At 48.5% G+C, this 26,667-nt stretch overlaps 1 protein-coding gene across 2 annotated transcripts; it reads left to right on the top strand.

The window, feature by feature from the left end:
* Positions 1–26,667, top strand: GPR20 (G protein-coupled receptor 20). 2 transcript variants are annotated; one of them, XM_030012118.2, is made up of 2 exons: positions 1–72; positions 25,353–26,667. In XM_030012118.2, exon 2 carries the CDS (start codon positions 25,374–25,376, stop codon positions 26,433–26,435), a length of 1,062 nt encoding a protein of 353 aa, XP_029867978.1. In that variant the 5' UTR covers positions 1–72; positions 25,353–25,373; the 3' UTR covers positions 26,436–26,667. The 2 variants fall into 2 exon arrangements, with proteins under 2 accessions (XP_029867978.1, XP_029867977.1); XM_030012117.2 differs by lacking the exon at positions 1–72 and adding an exon at positions 13,272–13,407.

Genomic DNA, 26,667 nt, shown 5'->3' on the forward strand with positions numbered 1-26,667 from the left:
GCACGGTCGCTCAGTCGAGGAATCTGGGAGCAAGCTCAGGGATCAGCAGCTGAGCTTTCTCATTCAGGCTGTGTAAGTACCGGCTGCGGCATGCTTCGGGCTGGGAGCGAGGGGGGAGAGGGAGGGAGATTCACCAGCTGCAGGTCAGGAAGGCAGCGTGCTGCGGTCCCAGCTGAGCTAAGAGTTTGGAGACATGCGGATGGGGATGGGAGTCCTCGCAAGCCAGGTCGAGAGCGAAGCACGTGGGTTTGGATGCGGTTTGGCTCCACGTGGGTGGGAAGAGCGCTGGAGAGGAAAGTCTCCTACACCAGGTGCTGCAGGGGTAGAAGGAGGGTCAGGGAGTTTAGGGCTGGTGCAAACGCCTCATCGAGGGAAATGTGGGGTTTTCTGGATGCTGAACTGGTCCATTTGCATGCCAAAGTGCATTTGTGCCGGTCCATTATCTCAGTCTGTGACGTGCATGTGAGGACACGCAAATGTCTATACATAAAAAGCAGGCTCTGGGCAGAGCCATCTGAGGGATTCTGCATGAAAACTTGAGTATTTCTGGTATACCTCCATATACTGACTACCTCTGTCAAGTCGAGCTACATATACATATATGCATCCTGCAAGTGTCCCTGTATATAGATGCAGAGCTAGACACAAGGCTTTTAGACTTAGGCCATGAAAAAGTGGTCTGAGAGGGCTCAAAATTAACTTTATAATACAGAGTTAGGAAGCAGAAAGCTTTCCCCAGGGAAACGGTATGGAAATGTCCTTACTTTGGGTGCTGTGTGGATGAGGGAAGCGGCTGGGCCAGAGCTGGGGTGGCTGAGAGGGATGAATGGCCCCAGTAGGTCCATTGGCAAGTCGCTGCCAACTGAGATGTGTCTGGCCGCAGTACATCATAGAGAGAGCATCTCCTGTCATTTACACAAACTATACTCGGTGGCAGTGTGATGAATTGGCAATGCGGCTCTTCGGACTCATTTCAGCTGTTTTGGTAACATGAGGCGCCTTCTCTTCAAACATTTCTCACATGCCAGGGCCAGTTTGTCTTCTTCAGCAAAAAGCCTGTCCTTTTCCTGAAATGGCAGCTCCTTCAGCAAAGCTAAAACTCCCCCATTCAGAAATAAAAGAGAGCGGGCATACAAGTTTAATCCCTATTACGTGTGCGTGACAATCCCAATTGAAAACCACCGGGGCAAATGCCTCTGTCACCCATGATTAGATGCAATGCTGCATCTCAGCTCACTCTGTAAATCCCTTCCTGAGCAGGGAAAAGCTGGGCAGCCACAGAAAAAAGGAGGCAGAAATGCCCATCACCTCCGTGTTATAGCATCTACCAGCACAAGTGAGGGCAGAAGCCTGCCTTTGGTGGAAGCCTCTTTACTAAGAAACTTTTCTATCTCATTTGTGCATAGAAATCTCTGCCAACCCACAACTAGAAAGAAAATCTCCTTCTTCCCCCTCCTTTCTTAAAAGGACACATGGCAACTTAACAATGCAACTGGGCAGCTACTTTATTAATCAATTGATTTCAGCACATTTTGTTTCACTCTGCTCGAGCCTCCTTCTCCATATCCCCAGTGCGTTGAGATAAAACACACACAGGGATCCATTTCTTCCCTCCCCACAGACTGTAAAGGTGCCAAAAGCACCCTACAAGTCTTCCTTCCCCTGTTTTGGAGAAGGAGGCAAAGGCCAAGGAAGGAATTGTACATGAAACATCTCTCACAGCACGTTCTCCCAGAGGCAGAGCAAGCAGAATGGGGGAGGCTGCTGAACAGAGCAATAAATCCCACCACGCGCACGTACAACACCACCGCAGCTCCGCTCCCCCTTACGTGTATCATGCCCTGGGGATGACGTGGTTCCCGTAGGGATGTGGACCGTCCTGCCCCTACTTCCCCTTTCAGGGGGGAAGACCAAACCCTGCACTCCAACTTGTCAGAAGGGCTGTGGGATTTTGGCTGCCCGCATTCTAACAGGCTGGAGACACGTAAACAGGGGTGTTTAGCAGGCAGGTGCTCAGCACATTCAGGGAAACCTCACCCTTTAAGGAGATGTGAGTCCTGACATCTAAAAACGGAGACATCCAAATTCCTGAGCCCTTTTTAAAGTGGGAGCCAAAAATCCCGCGTGGGAGTAACACTCTAACAAAAACAAAAAACGCACATTGTTTGGACTTTCCTTTACACCATGGACTGTTATAGCAGGTTTCTATAAATGCCAAGTTGCTAGGTTTAGGGGGAGGTGAGACAATATATTACCTAAATGTGCACGTTAGCGAACCTCCTGTGAGATCTAAGGTAAAGTCTACAGCCCGCTCTGAGGAATGTCTGCTGCTTCTTAGCAAGCCCATCTGTAAATATTGTAAAGACCCTGCCATCCCTTCTTGCTCTCTCTTTTACCTCTCCTCCAGTTTTTATACTTGCATTTTAATTTGTACCTTTTAGCTGTAGATTTTGCTCCCACTCAAAACAACTGATTATGGATAGCTGAGCAAATCCTATTGACAACTTAGCAGAGAAACAAGTACCATCCAGCAAGTCCTAGAGAGGCATGGCAGAGTCCAGCTAAGCATGACAAAGTCCAGAGACAGAAGTAGTTGTGCTGAGGTGAAGGGTGAATTGGGGGAATAGAAAAGTGAGGCCCGGGGCCAAAGAAACATGGATCAGTAAAGCTGTGGGGGTCAGATGGGACTAGGCTTAGCTGGCTGCGACACCCAAAGAAATGATGTCACCCATCAGGATGACATTAACCGGGGATGCTGCTGTTCAATCTCAGTGTGATATTTACTGGGATCGATACGCCATTAGTGTATAGACACAGAGGAACTGAATTCTTTATTACCTCTTATGCGTAAGCCATAAAAGATGTGCATCTCATCTATCACAGCCTGAAAAGCACCACTACAGCCATTATCGCACAACAGAAAGGATGACTGCTTCCACATTGGTGCAAAAAGATTTACTGTCAAATGTCCTCTCCTCTTCATGGCTCTGGCCACCTTCTCTACAAATACCCACCAAAAAGATGGGGCTCTGGGAAATGTCCCTAAGGCTAACAAACATGGGGTATGGCTCCTGGTGTGGTGGTCCAGCAGACAGCTTCCCATCTTTGCATGCACTGAGGTTGTCAGCCCTTTCTATGGGACACCTGGAGAGATGGATTTGGGTCTCTTTGGGGAGCTGCCCCATAGTGAAGCTATCATAAGTAGGCTTTGGCCTCATGTATGAGGTTGAGGATGCTGTGGAGGTTTGCCGAAATTCTGTTTCATCCAGAGCTACAAACAGCTGCAAAGACCAACATTAGAGTAGCTCGTTCACCACAGGTAGGCATTAGCAAGGTGAAATAGCACTGAGCTCTGAGCACGGGGACCCACGCAGAGACCACAGCAGGCGTTCGTAACCCACGAGGGTCCTCTCAGAGTGACAAACCCAGGATGTAGTGAAGTGGGTACGTGGGAACAGCAGCGGAGGACATGGAGGCAGGCTCAGCAGGGCAACCAGCTTCTTGTATGACACGAAGGGGATTTCTAGCATTCATGCGTGGAGGACAGGAGATTGCTGGTGGATGGCTTGCCTGGCAGAGTGGTGGGCACAGATCTCCACTGCACAAAGCCACTATTGTGCAACCAGCCTCTGCACTCAGTGGGGCGTATGAGCACCATCTTGCCGGTCTGCCCGCTTTCCAGGAGCTGGCTAACAGGCAGTGTGAACTGAACATGTGGAGCATGCCTTCCCCTCTAATCAGCATGGCCTCATTTGTCATTACCCATCTCAGCAGGGAGGCCAATGCATTAGCAGGCTTATTAGCAGGACATTTAGCCAGGTGCAATTTCATCATCATCCTGAGGATCCTTTTCTGGCAGGATGGAGAGAGAAAGGTGGGTTGTCATGCCGGGTTTCACCTGCTTGGCACTCACGGATTTGCAGTTCCCCAGCAGCCAGACTGACTCCTTTTGCCTCGGTTGAATATGCCAAGCAATACGTCTCTGAGAAAAATTCAGGCTGCCAAGCCATGTTATGCTGTCTCCAGCTACCAATTATGCGGATAAATTGATTGTCATTAGAGTGATGAAGTAGCTCAACAAATAAACTTTCAGGAACAAGGCAGCCCATTTTTCACACACCAGCCTCAAGGCTTCCTGCTGCTTTGATCGAACGCACAGGAAATTTTCTCCGGGCTGCGGTGGTGTTAGAGACACAGACTTGTGAAGGCTGGAGCAAGCTAGTGAGGGACAGAGATTTATAATACACCAATAACTCCATGTTTGTACACTGTTGTGCAAGGCAGGTTAAGCAGATTCTTTCTGAAGGGGTCCAGGGCTGAGTTGCGCAGCAGGGTGGCACAGGGCAGGGTTGCACTAGACACAGCCCAGGGAAATATGCTGCCCCCAAGTTACCCCTTCTCCCACCACCCACAAAGGGGTTTGGCAATGCTGGGAGTAGTGAATATGCATTTCCCACCTGTGTCTCAGCAACGCAGGTTCAGGTCAGCAGCACAAAGAGAGACGGTCGTCACACCCCACTGTTGCGTGAAGCCACCATAAAGTTCACTCCGACCAGCAGCCACCTCGGAGGATACCCAGGACTGAAATAGCAAGGGGCAGACATCAGGAATCAGAGTCACTGGTGGGAGAGGGAAAGGAAGGGGAGTCGTGATGCCTCTGGCCCCTGCCTAGATTAGATCTGTCTCATACCAGGGCTGTTCATCTCCCACTCACAACAGTATTAAGTTCATGCAGAGAATCAGAGCTACTAAGACACTAGCAGTAATAAATCCCAATGGTATGATTCCTCGTGAGCAGCTTACCTAGGCAAGTGCATGATTATTTTAAACACACTGATTTATTAATACACTCAGGATGGCTCAAGCCACTAGTTCTTGCCCAAGGGAGTTCAAGCAGTGGAGCTCAGCATCTTGACTCACAGTATTGGGACTGATATATGACTAGCTGTGATCAGATGGCATATCTAAAAATACAGAGCCTGCGGTTTATTTTTCTTGGAAAATGGAAAGACACCCAAAGAAGCAGAGCCCAGTTTAGCAACCACAGCAGGCTGGATTTTTGCTTTAAAGAAGCCAGGAGAATTTGCCCAAAAGAAGGTGCCACTTAGGTTGTGTTACAGCCATGGGATTAACCTGCGGCTCTGGCACCATGGGGGGATACTCCAGCTGCCCCAGCTGCTGCTGTGGCTTTAACCCTGTATTACAGAGGGCAGGGATGTGCAATGTCTTCTAGGGCAGATGTGCAATCAGCATCCCTGCCCTAGAAGACACAAGCAATAGGATTCCTCTTACCCAAAGGAAGTCTCTACACGGGGACCACCACTAACTGGGCTGGTCATTTAGTACACATTTGTATTAATGAACTAAGCCCTGCGAGATGAACCAGACTTGCACCATTCCCAGGGAAGCTGCTTGATAACCGGTGGTGACAATCTGTTCCTGTCTATAACCTCATCCCAATCAGAGAAAATATTCCTCAGGATTTTTGAATTGGCACATTTCCACCTGACTTGGGTTCGCAGCAGGTCCCCTTTGCCCCATGTGAGAGAAGAAAGGGCTTGCAATCCTATAGCAAAACCCACCAACACCACAAACAGTGCCTGCTGGCTTCTGCTGCTCACCCATTTGTCTTCAAGAGAAAACTGATTATTCTGGCACTGCAATTTCCAGTAAGAAACCCCTTTAAATCACATGTATGATTCCCTCCTTCCCTTCCTGGAAACTTCCTGGGGCATGTCTGCACCTTGTGCTTAGAGGAGTTGTTTCAACAATAGGGAAACTGAGGCACCTCCCCAGAAAGTGGCTTTTTGTCCCTGATGAGGCCCCTCATGCAGAGCTCACCGTGGGAGCAGGGACTGCCTGCAGGGACAGGAGCTGTAATTCCAAACAGCTGAAAACACAAAAGAAAGCACCCCCTCCAAAATAACAGGCAAAAAAAGTCAGCAAACGTACCAGCCTCTTCCAGAGGCAGCAATTTTAGGAATCACTTTTAACCAGGCAGCAGGGTGGTTGTGTGGTTTTTTTCTCCCCAAATGGGGCCCTTTCTTTTCTTCCTGTTCCTATAGGGTTTTTCATCACTGTGGCATTTCCTACTATAATCCATCAGATTTATGCTGCCCTGTTCCAGATCAGAGCATCGCTGAGCTCTGTGCACGTCTAACAAAAGACAGCCTTGCCCTGAGCCATTCGCAATCTCTACAAACCAGGCGAACAAAGGCAACGGGAGAGAAGGATTAGCATGTTTGCAGAGAGAGAGCAGGAAGGGGATGTCTTTCTCTAAAGCCATTTGAGGAGCGTGGGTCGAAAGACCAGATTTTCTGAGTTGCAGACATCCTTCCTCCTGGGCTAGGCTGCTTGTATGGCAAAGGACACGGGCCATTGAACAGATGGCCGTGGAAGCACCCCACTGCCCCTTACCAGGTTTGTGCTTGTTGCTAAATCACAGCAGGTGAAGATACCAGACTGGTCCCCTAAGGTCCTCACCACTTCTTTGCCATGTGTTTGTGAATCCCCCTTCTGTCTTAACGCAGCCTCGCAGGGCACAGAGCATCTTGCGTTCGAGGTTTTCTGGCTCAGCCCTGCCACGCTGTGCTTCCCACCTCCCCAAATGCAAGAGCAGAGCGCTGAGAGCTGCCTGGGGGCTCTCTCGACCACCCTCGAGCCACATCCCAGTACAGCCACGCCAAGCGTCCTGCCAATTCCTGCTTTGCAGCCCTTGAGCCAGAGCTGGGCAAGACCTGCTCCACCCAGCTCTGACCTCCCTGGGGCACATGTGCCCAAGAAATGCCAAAGCCCTGGCTGCCTGTGTAGCTTTCCCCTCCAAGCACCAGTGTCCCTACGTGCCCAGTGACAAACAAATCCGGCAGGAAATATTTTTCTGGGAATGGGGAGAGCTCTGCGGTGAGGTTGTGACGCTGGACGCTGTGTTCTTGGCAATTAGCTCCTGAAAATTTGAAAAAAATATCAGGAAAAGAACAAGAGGTGGCTGCTGGCCAGAGCTGGTTCGGGGGGCCAGAAAGGTCAGAGCAGGACCCTGCAAGGGATCCCAATACGAGTTGGATCACAAGGGGCAGCCGACACACAACATGCCTTGTTGGGTGGCCAAAGAGTCTCTGTGGCTCATTTTGTTGGTGCCTTGACTGAGGAACCTTGTCAGAAACCTCACTGTTGTGAGAGCTGTGGTGAACTAGGCAGACTGGGATGGAGGGAGCGATCCTGACTCACCCCCCCAGAGTACATTTATACCAGGACAGAGCACACCCCTTGTCGTGCAAGAACTGTAGAAAGGCAGGATCAACATACTCCAAACCAGTCACCAGGGAGAGACCTCAGGGTCACCCAGAGGAGCAGCTTGCTCTTCGGGCACTGTAGACGTCTTCATTTTTCTTTCAGCTCAGCAGGTCCGTCAGCAAAAATGCCATGGCCTGTGGAGAAAAATGGAGGGGGAGGCAATGGTCAGAAAAGTCAGTTCCCAAATATGCAGCAGGCAGGCGGGCAGGCAGGAAACTGGCTCCTACACACTTTCTCCCCCGTGCCTGACTCACCCAACAGGATCCATGACCATCATTTGGGAACCACTTGTCTTTCCCTGTTCCTCATCAAACAGACAAATCACGGCTGGATCCCATCAGCAGAGGCCCCCATATGGCAACTGTCTGATCTCCCTCCTTGTGTAAACACGCAGATTGGGAGCCTGTTCAGAGGCAGGGCCACATGCTAGTGGTGGCCTCTGCCCTTTGCAGTTTTCTGAGGATGGTGAGCTGGGAAGCACCTGTGAACTCGAGCAGTTGGCAGGGAACACCAACTGCTCTCTGCTGAGCTTCTTATGTCAAGTAGGTGCAGCTGCCTCTGGACCCTGATAAATGCCATTACAGAGGCAGCTGGACCATCTTTTAGGGCTCACCACAGCCTCTGTTGCTCATGCTGAGAGTCAGGCAATCAGCCCTGGGCGTGTTGAACATGACTGGGGCAGTGGTCCAAGCCCTCCTTCTCCAGGCAGAAGCACCTCATGTTTCTTTGCCTCTTTGGTGTTTCTGCCCCAGCATTGCAGGAGAGGGACACAGATTCTGCCTAAGGCTCAGTGCAGAGAGCTCTGATCTTTCCCAACAGCCCCTCCAGCTACCACCTTAGGCATAGCCATCATGAATGTTTCAGGGTTCAGATCCCAAAGAAGTCTCTGATCTCCCAGACATCCCAGCACGGCATGCCTGGATCACCACGAGAACAGCAGAGAATGACGTCTCGATAGCCCAGCAGCTAAAACCCCTTCCTGCGCCAGCGACGGAGCAGGACTGAGTGAGGGACAAGGAGCAACCCCCAGCCCTGATCCCCTGTGAACTCCCTTTTCCCTGCAGACCCTGTTGTGGCCACCAAAGCCTCTCTCTCTGCCACGGGGTTGCTGCACCCACCTGAATTCAGGCATCCCTGCAGGAGCCAATTTTGACTCGGCTTGAGTAAATGGAGTTCTGCAGGGTCAAATCCAGCCCTTGAGCTCCTTCCTGTCCACAAGGCCTCCTACCCTTACGTCTCAGTGGCAAGGACATTGCCACCCACAGCATGAGCAGGACCCAAGCTGGATGTAGGATAAGGAGTCAGGGGTTTTCCCTGGCCCTTCTCAGCTCCACCAAATCAGAATAGCTACAAGTTGTTCCCACCAAATATCAGCTTCTCTCCCCTCTCCTCACTGTTGGCAGGGGGCTGTAAAAGCTAGGGCAGGTGATTTCATCCATCAGGCAGCACCTGCCAGATCCCTGCTCTGCTCCACTATGGTCTGCGGCAGGGCTGGGACAGAAGCCAGTGTTTTGTTCCTCGTCCTTTGACAACATTCCCACAGTGCTGTCCAAGGCTTTCCTTCCGGGGGAAGGCAACGTACATCCCACACATTAATGAAAAGGAAGCGTGATGGGATTGAAGCACAAGCCCCTCTGCAAGGAGGAAAATTCCTACACATTTGGGGAGAGTCTCAGTGTCCACAGATTTCCCCCTAAATCAAATGCCATGTGGTGCTTTCCTGGCACTTACCCTCTGTAAAAGGTGACTCCTGGAAGGGGGTCCAGCACAGCAACTTCTCCACCCTTGGTCCATCTGTGAGAACCAACCCAGTTCTCTGGGTCAATTCTGCATCTGATCCACAGCATCCCACGACAGCCCTGGAGACTGTAGAGAATCAAGAATTTAGGACTCATGGGCAGTGCACATCATAGGGACATACATGAGTGTTTTCCAGCACTTGTTAAGGCCTGGGGATCTTCCAGGGCAGGTTTTTCTAGAAGGAAGAGTAGTTGGGGAGGGCAAAATGCATGTAGACTCTCCTCCATGCCATTAACTTTATCTGCCATGGCAGAGGGTTTACTCACATGGCAGCGAGCAGAGCCCATCTACTGTTGCCTCTTCATCAGCCCTGCAGCTACATCAGCTGGGCAACCTCCCCTGCAAGCACTCTTCTGATGACAGGCTCGTGTTTGTGTGTGTTTGTTGTGACTGTGGGCATTACTTGCTCCATTTCTACTTCTGGTACTCCTGCTTCCTGGTGCAGGAGCAAGACAGTGGAAAAATGTCTTAGGATCGTGTGTTGGAGGGAAAATGGGAGAATGTTCAATGGAGGTGTTCTATGGGCATGTGAGTTCACTTTCTCTGAAGTTGCTGATAAAAAGAGGTTTCCCAGACAGCTCAGTGAAGATCCCACCCTTCTGTGTCCTCCGTGTAGTGAGGATCCCACTCTTTGGTGTCCTCCACACAGTCATCGTAAAGGCTCCTCAATTTTCTGAGCCCTGATTCCGTCAGGTCTGGGTCCAAGACCTTCTTGGGTAGAAGCTCTCCTTCGCCACTGAAGATAATTCATTTGTGAGCAGCTGTTCAGTATAACAGAGCCTAAATTCAATTTCCTAAAAAAAAAGCAGGCATGTTCAGACACCGGACTCTGGTTTAGGTCCTTACAGAGTTCACGAAGAGAGACATCTTAAAAGCTGATCCAGCCATGTGCCTTGAGCCCATCTCAGCAGTGCAATAGACCTGCAGCAGGGGATGAAAAGACACTCAATTCCCCTTTTTAGAGCCACGAAAATGATCAGAAAGATGGAACACCTCTCCTATGAGGAAAGGCTGAGAGTAGTTGAGGTTGTTTAGCCTGGAGAAGAGAAGGCTCTGGGGAGACCTTATTGCAGGCTTTCAGTACTTAAAGGGGGCTTATAAGAAAGATGGGAACAGACTTTTTAATAGGGCCTGTAGCGATAGGACAAGGCATAATGGTTTTAAACTAAAAGAGGGTAGATTCAGACTAGCTATAAGGAAGACATTTTTTTATGATGAGAGCGGTGAAACACTGGAACAGGTTGCCCAGAGAGGTGGTAGATGCCCCATCCCTGGAAACATTCCAGGTCAGGTTGGACGGGGCTCTGAGCAACCTGATCTAGTTGAAGGTGTCCCTGCTCATGGCAGGGGGGTTGAACTAGATGACCTTAAAGGTCCCTTCCAACCCAAACTATTCTATGGTTCTATGATTTTTGAATAGGACTGGAAAAGTATACCCTTCTCCTAACAAAAACTGAGAAGACATCTCCTCAGGGTGGTGTGTGGTATCACAATTCTGACAACCTCCTTTAGAGCTGTCTGGCATCCTGCTTTGCTGCTCTGTGCCACAGAAGACTTTTAAAGAGAGCCCTGTCCCATCCCTATTTTACATGGCTCGGTTAAGGGATTGCTAGGAATTGTTATGGGACAGTAGCACCTATCCCTTACGTAACTATTATTCCTTCTCCTACATGCTAATTTCGGCTGAGTCAATACCTTCTTCCACCTACAATCTCAAGATATTCACTGCAAGATTTAATACTGTTGCCTATTCAGCGAACAAGCTTGAAAATTTTCCACTTACTAACGCTTCACTTTTTTTCCTTCCTTTCCCCCTCCCTCTGGGAGGGTGATAAATGACTGAAAATCAAGAGATGATAGAAGCTCTTCATTCATCAGCTACGGTTGCAACTCCTCCTGAAGTCGAGTGTGGGAACCACGTCTGGGACAAAGCATGGCCCTGAGCCCAGATGTGCCTTCTCCACCTTAACAGCAGCATCTGCTTCCCAATATGGCATGCTCTGCACTATCTCAGGCACAACTTGAAACTTCGCAGCTGTTGCCACTCCAAGTCTAGCTCTAAATCCAGCAAGGAGGGAGAGGCTGGGATAGTGGGGGAGTGCAGGGCACTCATTATCCTGTGCACGGGGATGGGAACAAAGTTCTCATGCATCACGCAGAAGTACAAAACCAAGCCAGTCCTTGCACAGGAAGGGCCAGGCGGTCCCTGAGCAGGTGAACAGAGCGTAGGTACCAATATCTCATCCTGGAGAAAAGTCTCCTCTTTCTTTCAGTCTTGCATTTGTAAGTCCATAGAGCTATTCTCTAACTACAAAAGTTTTGTTGACAGGCTGGGAGAAACTGAAGCATTTGCACCATAGACAGTAAGAATGATAGGGTCCCAGTTCATGCACCCTGCCCAACATTGGACTATAGGGTGGTTTCTTCTCTTTTGTTCTTCCCCCTGTCCAACTCCCAAAATGTAAGGAAGTGAAGGCGAGATCACTAGCCAGACAGGACTCATGGAGGCCTTCCAATCACACTCGTTTCCAAGTCATAAGGAAGTGAAAAGCAGATGAGAGCCCAGGCACGTGCCTGAGCTGGAGGTCACTTGTGAAAGGCTGGATGCCTGGGTCGGGGGCACATAAAGTCAAGGAGGGTGTTCCTGAAATTGGGGGAAGAAACTGCCCCTCGATGTGAGAAAACTCAAAATAGAAAATCAATAAAATAACCAGACAAAAAAGATCAGCTCAGTCTTCCTGGGAAAGGTCCAAGAGTGAAAAACTAATTCCAGAAAATGAGGTCAACCTTCTCTAATAACCATAGCTACTGTTTGTGCTCCAGTGAGACATGCATGTGTGGAGTTTACCTCTCCTCTATTTATGGATTTGGCCTCTTGACCTGGAATTCAATGCCTCTCAGTTGATCCTGTCGTGTTGTGACGGGCCATATTCTGCATGTTTATTGCATTGGCACCAGTGTTGTCTTTTTCTAAAGGGTGAGGGAAAAGAGCAGTCCAGGGCTGACACTAAAATCCAGCATCCATCCTCCCTGTCCTTCTAAACAACTAAATTTGATGCAACTCCCTACTTTATTTTTTTCTGTCCTTTTTCCCAGAAGGGACCTCTAAAGCTACTGTAAACCCTCCTGGAGAGAACATCTGTGCAAGCCCTACACATCTGTGCAAACCCCCCAGGATGGGGGGTTTGGTACCCAATTTAGAGCAGGAGGTATCCCATCATGAGGTGGGACTTCAGAGGATTTCGGAGATTTGGGTCCTTACAGCATTGGCCAGCAGAGACATCTTGAAAGCTGATCTGTCCATGTGCTTTGAACTCACCTCAACAATTGGATAGATCGTTATGCTTTGTCCAATCTCAGTCTCTTATGTAGCCAAGGGTGAAGGGATTCTTAAATCCTCGCTCTGGGAGGGACCTTATACCCACAATGACTCTACCACCAGTAGGGAAGGGCTGTGTGAGGATGGAGGAACATGTTGGGGGGGTCCTCAGTGGAATCTCAGACTCTCTCTTTCTACCTTCAGCTTATCTACGGTCAGCCACTTCAGCCCAGTCCTTGGATACATTTTATTAACCACTCTCCCAAATGACTGCAGCCAGAGCATCACCGAAGCATGTAGGGTCACCCTTTGTCTCCCCATGCCAGGTTTTTTCTCAGGGTCTGGACAGCTGGATTGGTTCAAAGCATGTCACAGGCTTAGTGGCATTTGGTCCAGCACCTTTCTGCAACTGCCAGGGATGCTTCTGTCTAATCCCAGTTCATATCAGGAAGATGAAAAGAGAGGTATTTTCCTCTCGTGTCACACGGTGGTGGTTCAGTGGCATTGCGGTGGCCTTAAGCTGGGGAATTCTCAGCAAGGAGATTTTGTTCCCACAGAGACACAGGAAAATTGACCCGGGGAGGGGACAAGAGGGGGGCAGCAACATCAGTTTTAGTTTACTAGAGATGTTCAGTCATTAGCACCGTGAGGAAGGCTGGAGCCCTCTTTAGCGTTTCCAGCACTTCATAAATTTCAGAGAGATTTAGGGCAAGGAGCCAGATGTTTGGGGAGAAATTCTGAACACTAAAGACAAGTGGAAATTTTTTTTTTTTTGGTAGTGTGTATTTTTTCCCATTAGTTGCAAGGCTATATTTAGAAGAGGGGGGGGGCGGGGGGAGAGAGAGAGAGAGATTAGGCATTTCTTCATATTCTGTAGTCACTCCAGTTGTTCTGCTTGTAAGAACAGATGTCTCTTTCCTGGGGTGATAGCATTCAGGTCCACAAGGAAATTTTCTTACCGGCAGCTCCTCTAACGTAGAAGGGAGATCGGGCCAGAGGTAAGTCAGTGCATCGTGGAGGAATATACTACAGGAACCATTGCAGTGAATGCTTTGGGATATTGGTCAGAGAGAAAGCGGGGGGCATGGGATCGGACAGTTGACAGCGGGAGGCCAAGGGGGAATTGCTGGAGACCGGACCCCAAGTCCGGAGTGGAAAGTATGGCTATTGCGGCAGGGATGGTGGCAGAGAGGGTTGTGCGTTGAACACGTGGATGAGCAGCTCGCAAAGCCCCTGGCTCTGCCCGTATGGCAGGTGTAGAAGTTCATCAGGAGGTGTCCGACCTGGAAAGCCAGGCTGTGCCGGCAGCTATGAGTGACTGCGAGGGGATTGTCCCACCGTGAGCTTCCCTGCTTTTGGGGTTTGGAGCACTACCATGATATTTGGTTGTTTCCCAAGGAGATGAGGAGTGTTGAAAAGCGTGTGAAGGTACTGGCTTTCCCCCATTGAAAAGTACTATGCCAGCTCTTGTGAGGGGTGGGGCGATGTCTTGTTTGTATCTGTGTATTCCCAGGAATAATGAAATTTGGGGGAAATGCATTCAGGCAGGTTTTGGTAGCCAGGAGAGGAGACAGTGCACTGCCTGGCATGGGGTCAGCTGCAACTGGGGATGTTTTACCTCTGTTTGGCCGTGCAGCAGGGTGCGAGCTCAGCTCTAGGAAAGATGCTGTTTTCTTTCTCTAAGTCCACTTGCTGGGTCAGTCTAAGGAGAAACAGATCCTTTCCAACGTCCTTAACCAGGCTGCTTCAGAAATGCCCCCTGCTTTCATAGCAACACACTCACTAACAGCTTAAAGTTTTTCCAGATTAACCTGGAAAATCCAAAACTTGCAAATCCCTGAAAGCACTGTGAGCACAGTGCCTAGCAAAGGAAACCACAGAAATCAGTCTCCCAAAGGGTTAAGATCTGGTTATCCATCCTGGGATGCCTCAAAAAATGTCTGCTCCCTGACCAGGTCTACCATCTCACTGCCTTCCCTGGGCCAAGCCCAGGCATGGCTCCGTGCCTCAGTTTCCCTCTGCAGCCAAGAGAGCAGCACAACTTGAAGTGAGTGCTGGGCTGCAGAGCTGCATCCATAATGGGCTGGTCTGCTGCTCATGGTGCACCTGACCCCTCTCCCCACTACATCACCCCTTCATACCTTCTTGCATTTGTGTCACCTCCATTCCCTGTGCTCCCTGGGGTACGAGCATTGCTGCTTCTGTCCTGCATCCCTGGGCCATGCAGGACTGCAGGTATTCCTCAACAGCAAACCTCTGTTGCTGCTCTTCCCTCGCTGTCCTTCTCAGGCTTTTTGCCAAGGGACAGAGCAAGCAAGCAGCTGAAGGCAGAAAGAGGGAAAAGTGCTCAAAGATTGCAATTAAAAGTTTCCTTTTCAAAAGCAAGCAGCAATGCACAGGCCAGATGTCACTCAGTTTAATCTTCCGAGATGTTTTTTGCACTTGCCTGTGAAGTTCCTGTATGTGCCTATATGGTAATTTTCACTGCAGGGTTCTCCTTGTACACAGCCATGATAGCTGTTACTCCAGACTGACATTTCTAGCACTTTGTCCCAGGCACCCTTGAAATGCTAGATTGATTACTGTAATCCCAATAAAATCAAATGCATTTCTCTTGTACTGTTACAACCTCCCAAGAAGACAGGCACAAATCCATCTCTGCTGGCTGGACCTATAAGACTCCAAATCCACATGTTTCTTTCCAGATCTAGCTTTAAAAAAAAATTTAAACCTTCTTGGAAAAAAATTTCCCCCAAAAATATGTGCTTTCCCCTCACATTATAATGGTCCACACAGGACAGAGAGAGATACATGCAGGAAGTCATGCTCTGATTTCTCTTAAAGTATCAGAGCTAGAAATACACAGCACCTACTGCAGAGATGTCACTCCATGCTCCCTTGTGACAGATGGCACTTGGTACTAGCCCTGACAGGCTATGACATATTGGTCTTTTAAATGCTAACAGTATGATTTATAGAGCATTCACCAAGACACTTAATATTTCTGTCACTCCAAGGCCAAGATCTGGTAATGTAGAAAAGAGGGGCACAAAAAATGCAACGGTATCAATAAAGCATTGTAGATGTCTAAACGTTTCAGAAGGGACTTTTCTACAGAGTGTGGTATAAACAAGCAAGTGGAAGTGTAAACCCTTTATTAGCACTTTAAGGTGACCAATACTAGCAATCCTCATTAGACATGTGCTGAAGGACCTCTGGGTGCACATTTGCAGGTCTGGAGAGGCAATGTATGTATAATACCACTTATTTGCTCACTTGTACATGTACATCTGTGTTCCTTCGTCCAAAGGCTGAGGCATTACTGTTGCAAATGGGCATAGAGAAGGTATAAGCTCATAAGAAATCTGCCAACACATGAATTTCCTGCTCTGTGTATCTTTGGGAGCTTTATTCCATATTTGCCATGCATGCTTAGGACAGGGCTGGGGGAGGACCATGCAGATCTTCCCAAGTTTTAAATAGATTGTCTCTGGGGTGTCCAGGACTGGTGATCCATCACCCAGTATTAAGCAGCAGGTTCAAGCCTAGATGCAGAGAGTGGGCATCTGGGCTAAACCCAGTGGCCCTCCTGCCATCTGGGTCACTTTGCTCCATGAAGAAGAGGAATGCAGTTTGGAGAGTTGTGCTCTCCCTCTTCAAACTGGCAGTGATCCCTCATGGCCTAGGATGACCTGTTGGACTAAATCATTGCTTGGACACCCACAGGCTATTGCTTGTCCCAAACTGAACCAGGCATCTGGGTCCCTTACTCCCAGAGGACCTGATTTTGGCCTTAGGCTTGCTGGGCGGCATGGGGTCCGCCCATGTGCACACACAGCATTGAAAACACAGCATGGTGGGTGGAGCTCAGACCACAACTCACACCAATACCCATTGCCCATCCACAGCAGGGCCTTAGACATGAAGGACCACATGTAGGCTAACTGGGCATATCAGGCTAGAGGCCAATGGCTCAATAGCACATCAGCAACACCAGCCCAACAACCAACATTGCATTAGCTTCCACACATCCTTAGTCTGTGATTGCTTATGTGACTTCAAGAACAACACCTGGCTATGCCTGGGACTGGACGTACAAGTTTTTCCTCTGGCCATGTGGGAAATCTGATTCTCATGGGCAACTTTAGAGATGCAAACGTCAGTAGCGGGGGGTTAATCCCTCTTGCTGTTGTACAAAGTAGGTTCACACCTTTCTCCTTTCAGACAAAGGCTGTAATTCAGCACATGACCATTCAAACCACCGGACAAAGTAGGAGTTGCTGGCCATCACACTCTTCATTACACATAGGCAAGCATACCATGGCTAACTAGTGCAGACACCAGGCAATTAGCTATCAATCATCTGTCCCCAGTCAGGCTGGTTCTGAGAGAACCAGCTATCCTCAGGGTACTCTGCCCCCTGAGCTGGAAGGCAAGGACGGAGAGCAGAATGTGCCCCCATAATCCAGGAGGAAATAGTGACCAACTACACCGTCTGGACACTCACAAGTCTATGGGACCATGTGGGATCCATCCAAGAGTACTGAGGGAGCTGGCAGAGGAGCTTGCCAAGCCACTCTCCATCATTTATCAGCAATCCAGGGTTGGTCCCAGACGATTGGAGGCTTGCCAATGGGACGCCCATTTGCAAGAAGGGTCAGAGGGAGGATCCGGGGAACTACACGCCTGTCAGCCTGACCTCGGTACTGGAGAAGATTATGGAGCAGTTCATCTTGAGTGCGCTCACATGGCATGTGCAGGACAACCAGGGGATGAGGCCCAGCCAGCATGGGTTCATGAAAGGCAGGTCCTGCTTGACCAACCTGATCTCCTTCTATGACCGGGTGACCCACCTAGTGGATGAGGGGAAGGCTGTGGATGTTGTCTACCTGGACTTCAGTAAGGCCTTTGACGCTGTGTCTCATGGCATACTCCTTGACAAGCTGACGGCTCATGGCTTAGACAAGTGTACTCTTCGCTGGGTAAAAATCTGGCTGGATGGACGAGCCCAGAGGGTTGTGGTGAATGGGGTGAAATCCAGTTGGCAGCGGGTCACAAGTGGTGTTCCCCAGGGCTCAGTATTGGGGCCAGTTCTGTTTAATATCTTTATCAATGATCTGGACGAGGGGATCGAGTGCACCCTCAGTAAGTTTGCGGATGACACCAAGTTGGGCGGGAGGGTTGATCTGCTTCAGGGTAGGAAGGCTCTACAGAGGGATCTGGACAGGCTGGTTCGATGGGCCGAGGCCAACTGTATGAGGTTCAACAAGGCCAAGTGCCGGGTCCTGCACTTGGGTCACAACAACCCCATGCAGCGCTACAGGCTTGGGGAAGAGTGGCTGGAAAGCTGCCTGGCAGAGAAAGACCTGGGGGTGTTGGTTGACAGCCGGCTGAATATGAGCCAGCAGTGTGCCCAGGTGGCCAAGAAGGCCAACGGCATCCTGGCCTGTATCAGAAATAGTGTGGCCAGCAGGAGCAGGGAGGTGGTTGTTCCCCCGTGCTCGGCACTGGTGAGGCCGCACCTCGAGTCCTGTGTTCAGTTTTGGGCCCCTCACTACAGGAAAGACATGGAGGTGCTGGAGCGTGTCCAGAGAAGGGCAACCGAGTTGGTGAGGGGCCTGGAGCACAAGTCTTATGAGGAGCGGCTGAGGGAGCTGGGGTTGTTTAGACTGGAGAAAAGGAGGCTGAGGGGAGACCTTATCGCTCTCTGTATACAACTACCTGAAGGGGGGTTGTAGTGAGGTGGGTGCTGGTCTCTTCTGTCAGGTGGCTGGAGATAGGACGAGAGGAAATGGCCTCAAGTTGCAGCAGGGGAGATTTAGATTGGATATTAGGAAAAATTTCTTTACTGAAAGGGTTGTCAGGCATTGGAACAGGCTGCCCAGGGCAGTGGCTGAGTCACCATCCCTGAAGGTATTAAAAAACCACATAGACAAGGCACTTCAGGACATGGTTTAGTGGGCATGGTTGACGGTTGGACTCGATGATCTTAAAGGTCTTTTCCAACCTAAATGATTCTATGATTCTATGATTCTGCCATGAGGAAGACATGATTTGGTGTAAATTTGAAATTATTTCTGTTCAGGAAAACAATGAGAGGCAGTCAATGCTCTCTCTTTGCGAAGAACCATCCAGCCCTGTTTGCAGTGTTTCAATGCCAAAGCAATTGTCAATTTGCAGGGAATAAGTCCTAAATGAAAACATGTGTGGTGGAGAGTGCTGCAAACTCCTTGCAGGTTCATATTAAAGGAAACAAGGATCACTCTCAGTCCCTATTTGTGTGTTCATCAGCTCTGATTCCCTCTCTCCTTTTAATGTTTTTCAATCTGTTGACTAATTTCAAACAAAATTTGGCAGAAGGGAAAGATCACCTCAATTTTCAGGAAATTAGACAGCAAAGAGAAGAGAAAGTCAAACAAGTGTCGGAGCCAAGGGAAGAACTGGAACGTGAGTGCTCATTAAGGCAGCCAAGTGTCCACATGGGAAAAAGTTATAATAAGCATCTCAATCAGGGCAAAGCATTCATCCAGCGAGCCACTGCAAGTCATGAAAACATAAGAAAGCAGGTGACATTTAATCTGACAGTCACAGAACTATGTGTTTTGTGTCTCCAAAGCACCTTTTATTTCCATGGCATTGGAGGGGAAGGAATAATCCAACTCCGGACTGGGTTTTGCTATTTCCAACTGCAATTCCCCAGCAGTGGGTGTTTCACACACTCTTTCCGAACACCCTCAGACCTGGAGGCTTCTAGGAGACATCAGTGCCCAGGAATCAAGTGAGAGCAGAGATCTGATGCCCACAAATATGGGATCTTCCCCGCCCTGGGAATAGCCCCATTTCTGCTTCAGTGTAGGATATTTTTCCCCTGGACATCAGCTCCCTTCTCACAGCCTGAGGACTAGATGGGCACCAGGTTTTCCCTTTCAGCAGCTGGATTCATTCCCTTTCTCTCTCTTTCTCCCTCAGCTCCCACTGTCAGCAAACCCACCCTCCCCAGGCTGAGCATGAGGCACACACAGAACAAGCTCTATCACGTATAGGGCAAGGTCCTCGACATGCACAAAAACACCATATTTGGCCAGTTTGAGCCAGAGTTGAGTGAGAGCTTGCCAGAAGGAGAATCATACAATTTAAACTGAAAGAGAGTGAGTTTAACCCTTCATTTATAAATATGATGATAAATCACCCAGGGAACTTTAAACACGGAAAGGCTGCAAAACTAAACACAAGCTGCTGCCATCCCAGACAGGAGGGATGATAGAGGAGCCAGGTTGCCATATTAGATGTTCTGATTCAGGACAGGGAGATGAGAAAAGCTGAAGCTGTTTATACTAAATAACAAGCGTTCATGCTTGTTAATGTCCTTTTCATCTTTCCGATCCCAGTGCATGGCTCTCTCGTTCTCTGTCTCTGGGTCTGCACGCAGAGATCCTATCTCAACACACCAATAAATAACCCTTTTGGAGAGCAGTTAGGACAAAGCTTAGTTGCCTGACCTGCCTTTTCTTTTGTATCCCATTACTTGAATTGCTGAGCCAGATCCAGAAGTCCCCTGGGTCAAGGACATGAACCCCATTAACTTCAGCAAGAGGAGGGTGAAGCTTAAGGCTGACACCAAGAAAAAAGTTGGGTGGAACAAAATACAGAATGGTCAAGGATATCCTCCTGGGGCAGACATAGCACTGAGCTGCACATGCTAAATGAACGAGTGTGATACCAAGCAGTGAGGGAAGAGGCTGAAGGACCTGGTTTCAGCACAGCTACCATCTGTTTCCTATTTGGCCCAAGAATGATGGAATTGGTCGTGTCACACAACAATGAGAAAGTATTTCAGAGCAAGTCCCCCTCTCCCAGTGCTGAGCAGGGACCTTTATCAGAACGAGTGAAACCAGGTCAACTTCCAGTCTCTGTCCCTCCCCTTATCCCATTTCTACCCAGATGCCTGCTGTACTTTTAAGGAAATGCTACCCACAGTCTTACAGCCAGACAGACAAAATCCAGCCTGAGAGGTATAATATAACAGCATAGGCCAACTGGCGCGGTCAGACAGCACTCAGAAGGATGTGTGTTTACCCATCTTGGGCTTTGCAGACTGGCAGCTCCAAGAAACAGGGATTGCATGGAAATCTGGGGGGCTGAGAGCTAAATTAGGCCTGAAGAAGGCTGAGCTCCAAACTCTTTGAAGATTTTAGGAAGGGGGTTAGCACAAGAGTTATTTACTCTGTAAGCAAAGGTGATTGTGGTTCTTGTAGCTCTTCATGAGCTCATGCCAGAGCTGCAAGCAATAAATAGTATGAAAAATAGCAAAATAAAGGTTTGCAGAGGCTGCAAAGATTCTCATGTATTTAGCCATGACCCCCAGTGGCTGCTATATGCCACCACTCCATGGTGATGGGTAGCTGAACTGACTCACTTTGACACCTGCATGATGATTTCTGATGGCAGAGAGAGAGACCTGGTTGCTGTAATTTTTTGACGGGGGGTGGGGGTGAGGCAGAATTGGAAATCTTTGGAAATGTTTGCTTTTCCTCAGACGCGAGGTCACGCTGCCATTCTGTGCCTTGTTCAGCCTGCTGCAAAATGGGGCAACGTACCTTTGTAAAGTGCTTGGAGACTCACAATGGAAAAATACTTAGTAGCTGTTAACCAGGGGTTTGGTCCAGCTCCATCTCATTAAAAGCACTTAGAGGAATGCTGTTGCTTTGCCAGTCCAGCTCTCCGTCCCTTCTGCTTGTGAGCCATGGGATGAGAACAGTCCCACAAAGAAAGGAAAAGGCCGTTCACCCAAACATCCATCAGTAATGATTTGATTAGAGGAAGACTTTTCCCACTGCAGCCCAAAAGGCAGCTTTTCCACAGGCTGTCAGTGAGGAAATCTTCAGAATTAATTAAATTTGTTGGTACTTCTTTCATGTAGTGGCTTGGATTTTGAGTTCAGACAGGGCAGCAATGGACTGGGAAAAGACTCTAATTCAGCTCTTCCTTTGCATATTCAACTTGGCAAACAAAATGTTACCTGTTGTTTTTTAGCAGTTTATAATATCTGGACTTTATTTCACTGCACATGGGCCTCAGTGGAAGAGGTGACTATGTAAGCCAGCACACTGTATATGCTGATGATTTTAACTTCTGTGCATGGACAGTACTCATAGTGGATCCTTTTCTATTAGTCTGTAAAGTGCCCTACATAACCTCAATAGGATTGTGAGGATGCGGAACACTTGAATGCATTTTGAGTTACTGATTTCACTGAGGCAGGAAAGGAAAAATGTAAGATAAATATCAGGTGTTTGTGATAAAGGATCTGAGACTGAAGAAAAATCTCCCAGAGGAGGCAAGCTACTAACAAGATGTAAATTCAGAACAAACAGCCAGTGCCTTAGAATTACAGTAAGACAAATGCGTACACAACACAATACACTCCCAGGGATGGGATGGGTGATTTTGTCTTCTCCCCTTGCTCAACTATGTGTATGAACATAGATATACAAGCTCATGCTGCACTCGAGGGGCAACAAAGTCTTTATTCCTTGGTTTGCACTGGTGCAGTGGCTTCCGCAGTGCTCCTCTTGACAGCATCTGCAAAGAGAAATCTGGAAGCAGATCCTGGTATCTGCTCGTTTCAGTTTTTGTAATTAAGGAGTGAAGTAAACAAACAGAAGATCAGACGGTGAGAATATTAGAAAATCATTAGAAAATGGGCCAGTGTTCTGCATCCTCCCCATGCATCTTTCTCAGGTGCCAGACTTTGCAACTCCACTACCTTCAGCCAGACTTGGGTCCAGTTTTTCCTGTTATTCACTGACAGCGTGCTTGGCACAAAATGTAAAGAGACAAGACTCTCCCCCAGGAGACTGCAGGCTCAATCAGACCCAGACAAAATAACGTGAACATGTGTGCTACTTTGGCTGCCACCAGAGTTCAGAGCAGGGTGAGGTAATCTGGACATTCCTGAAACACAAGATGTTCCAACGTCCGGTTGCTGCTGGATACGGCCTAAGTGTAAAAGTGGACAGAAATTAGGATTGCTCCTCGTTGCCCAGCAGTTCTTTGGAACATTTCAGTTGTTCTGTCCCCAGGCTTCAGGATTTCAGTCCTGCAGCATAATCTGGCACTGGCTTTGATCTCAGGAGGGCTTTATGGTTGAGCACCAGCCATTCCAATGGACAATTCAACTACCTGGGCTTGAGTGGCTACCTAAACAGAACAAATTGCCATTTGATTATAAATATCCGTCCAAGTTCAAGGATATTAAAAACCAGCTTTTTCTTTAACAGCACTTCCATAGACTATATGAGAGGCAAGAAGAAACTAGAGCAATCACCAGACTGCAGGCCAACAGACCTAAGCTCCATCATGATGGCAAAGTCACGTCTCCAAGAATTTCCAGAGGGAACTTCACATCTAGTCTTCTAAATTCTCAGTCCTAATTTCTGCTTTTGTTCAACAAATGTCCTGCTTCATGCTCACCTGGCTTGAATGAACTATACAGAATAACCGTGACTAGGCTGTAGCATCCCATGAGGACTCTTGATCTTGAATGTTGACCATTTACCAAACATACTTAATTCCCAGACCTCTCCAAAGTAAGAAGGGGCAGGAAGGAACCCACACTTTGATCACTTGGTCCTCCACAGAAGCCTGCCTGGCCATATCCTATGATCCCATTCACCAGTACAGGCTGGGGACTGCTCTACTGAAAAGGACACAGGTGTTACGGTGGACCTTAGACTGAAAAAGAACCAGCAAGCAGTGTGCACTCACTGCAGACAAGGCAAAGCACATACTGTTCTACATTAGGAGGTTTGTGTCAGCAGATGGAGGGGAGTTATTACCTCCATCAATTCATCATTGGTGAATTGTCCAGTTTGGGACAATGCTGTTCAGGGGAATGTTGAAAGGCAGGAGAGGGTCTAGCAGAGGCTTTACCAGGATGGGAGGAATGCACCCGTACAGCCTGAGGCTAACCAGCTGGAAAGTGTCTTTGCAAAGGACTTCGGGGTCCTGGTGGACACCAAGCTGCACATGAGCCAGCAATCCACCCTTGTGAGAAAGAAGGCAAACAGCCTCCTGGTTGCATGAGGAGGTACATTGCCAACAGGCCAAAGGAGCCTTCCTCCTTCCCCTTTGCTCAGCCCTGGTGAGACACATCAGGAGTGCCGTGTCCAGCAAATGCACAGAGACTTGGGAATCTCTTCTAAATCTCAGTTCCCCAGCTCTTTATCCCAGAGACCTGGAAGCCTGACTATTTTTGTCAGGAGATGTGTTGGAGCTCAAGAGCTTGAGAGTTACAGCTAGCAGGGATTTGTAGTTCATTAGCGCAATAAGCAAGGTTTTGATGGCTGGGCAGGATAAGGCTTTGGCACTTGTCAGGCAGGCCCAGAGCTGCTGTGATGCTCTCTGGACCCAGTTAGGACCGTCCCTGCAAAACATTTGCTTTTGGCCAGCAGGAACTCTCCTTAAGATCCACTTTTCACTGGAAGGCTTCTGACCTAGGTAGTTTCCTCCTCCGCTTTGTACATGGCCACAAATGTCTCGAAGCTTCTCACAGGAAATGGGACACCTTCAGTCTATTCCAAGCCCCACAAGCAGCAAAAAGGATTAGTGCAGGCAGAAAGCCAGCTGCAGAGGATGGGACATGCCTGGGGGAGCTAGATATCCAGATTCCTTTAGCAATTCAAGCCTTCCTCATTGAGACACGCAGCCTAGGCATACTGCGGTTCCTGTGAGCGCTGGAAGATGTGTTTGCAGCTCCTTGTCTCCTAGCTCTTCCGCACTTGGCTCTTTGGTAGCAGGGATTTCAAACCCTCATAACTCAAGTCTTTCAGCATCATTCTCTGCTGATTCAAGCTGATTTTTTTAACCTCAAAGTCCTGCTCAGCCACTTTGAGATATTCCAGACATTTTTCAACCATTTATTTTTATTGAAACCAGCCAAGTCTCTGTATATATTGGGCTTTTTTTTATCTTTTTAATATACAAATCAGTTTAAAATAGTGTATAAGTCAGGAATGATTTGCAAATTAAACTGTCAAACCCTGGCAGGACTAGCGGCTGACGCCCTTGGTTTGAAATCTCCCGGCTGCTGTTGCTGTGAGTGCAGATCTCTGGAAGATGCCACACAACCTGCTTGTGCTTTCCTGGAAAATTCAGCCATCCTTTGATTTCACAAAAGTCTTACAGTTCCTAAAAATGCTGCTGCATGTATCTTTCTAATGGGATCACCTAGCCCAGGGAAGGAATGTGATATTTTAGGAGTCAGATTCTGGGGCTATGGTTGTGCCAATAGGTTAGGCAAATGTCTTCTGGCTGCCAGCACTATCCTGCTCCCATGGCAGGGCAGGAAGAGCCTCCGGTTTGGAAGAAGCTGCTCCAATGGAGGAAGGACTAAAAAGAATAAGTACCATGTTCTGGAAACAAGACTTGGTAGGAGCCTCATATTGGCCTGACCCTCCCTGTCACAGCAGAAAATGGCCTGTGCCCTCCATGAGCATCAAGGCACCCTGCTTGGGCTCAGCAACCCCATCTATTTCTCTGGGCCATTTGCCATATGGCTGGCTCAAACATTACCATGTGTAGGTCCCCCAACTTCCCCTTCTCCTTTGCTCCCCTTGGCATAGTTCACATCTCTGCTCTTGCTCAGGCCTTAAAACCACTTTTGCACAGGGCAGAGGAAGAGAAACTTGAAGTGGGGATTGTGTGTCTTCTCCAAAACACGCATCTGGAAACACTGGAAAACACTAATTATAAACCCAGGTATTTTCCTAGCGATTATTGGTAATCCCACATTGGCAGATGAGATCCTCAAAAGAGTACAGCAATATATATAACTGCTGAGGATGTACAAATACATTGGTTAAAATGTTCTTAGGTGACAAAATTTTGAGCCCTAAGGAATGCTGACATATCCATCAATATACCTCTGTTTCTTTTCTTCCAGATCGCTGGGAAGCCAGTGACCATGCCGACCTCCTCCACCCAACTGCCAGCCCTTGACTCTATCAACTCCACCCAGCAACCCAACTCCAGCATTTACTTGTTCTCCAAGTTCATCCACCCCGACAAAGAACTGTACACAGAATTTTACAGCCTGTGGATTGCCCTGATGGTAGTCAATGCCATCATTTTCCTGGTGGGTGTTGTGCTAAACAGCTTGGCGCTGTACGTCTTCTGCTTCCGTACCAAGACAAAAACCACCTCTGTTATTTACACCATCAACCTGATTGTTACTGATCTCTTGGTGGGCTTTTCCTTGCCTGTCCGGATCATCATGTTCTACAGTGCAGGGGACTGCCTGAATTGTTCCTTGGTTCATATCTTTGGCTACTTTGTCAACATGTACTGCAGCATCCTCTTCTTGACATGCATCTGCGTTGACCGTTACCTGGCAATCGTACAGGTGGAGGCCTCACGTAAATGGAGGAACCCCACCTGTGCCAAGGGGATCTGCGTCTTCATTTGGATCTTTGCCACTGTGGTGACTTTCTCCATTCTGACCATGGCAATACAGTTTGCTGCATGCTGTCTCTCAAAGATTCTGGTCCTGATGGTCTGTGAGTACTTCTTCCCCCTCATCATAATCATCTTCTTCACTACCAGGATTATGTGTGCTCTGTCCAAGCCCAGCCTCATGCACCAGAGTCGGGAGAGGAGAATGAGGGCTGTGCAACTCCTCATCACCGTCCTCATCATCTTCATGATCTGCTTCACTCCTTTTCACGTGCGACAGGTAGCAATCTCCGTCAACCCAGACATGCCCCATGATGTCAGCCTCCTCGTCTACCATGTGACAGTGACTCTGAGTAGCCTCAACAGCTGCATGGACCCCATTGTCTACTGCTTTGTCACCAATAACTTCCAGTCAACCATGAAAAACATCTTCAGGAAAACCGAGCCAGAGCAAACCAATGTGGACATCCTGGGTATGAACAAGAACTCCAAGGGCTCCAATGCAATCACTGCCTTCTCAAACACAATAGGAAGCCCTGTGAGTTTGCCATCACCAAGCAGTGTCCAGATATAACCCACATCTGATGGCACACACTGCAGTAAGCCAGTGTAATGATGCTGGAATATTGCTAGGATGCACAGTACTATTGTCTTTGACCTCTTTGGTTTTTAGGCTGATGTTCAGAATGACAGTGGTGGAATTTATTCCTCAAGAACACTGTGGTCCGTTTGGAAAATGGAACTTGCAGTGCTGTTAGTACCAATCCAAAAGAGAGTCTATTAATTACTGCTCCCAACAGGAAAGT

The sequence above is a fragment of the Aquila chrysaetos genome, chromosome 4, assembly GCF_900496995.4.
Source record: "Aquila chrysaetos chrysaetos chromosome 4, bAquChr1.4, whole genome shotgun sequence".
NCBI lineage: Eukaryota > Metazoa > Chordata > Aves > Accipitriformes > Accipitridae > Aquila > Aquila chrysaetos.

Bases quoted from the DNA above. Each gene is read 5' to 3' on its own strand.
- GPR20 (XM_030012118.2), top strand. From the start codon at position 25,374: ATGCCGACCTCCTCCACCCAACTGCCAGCCCTTGACTCTATCAACTCC.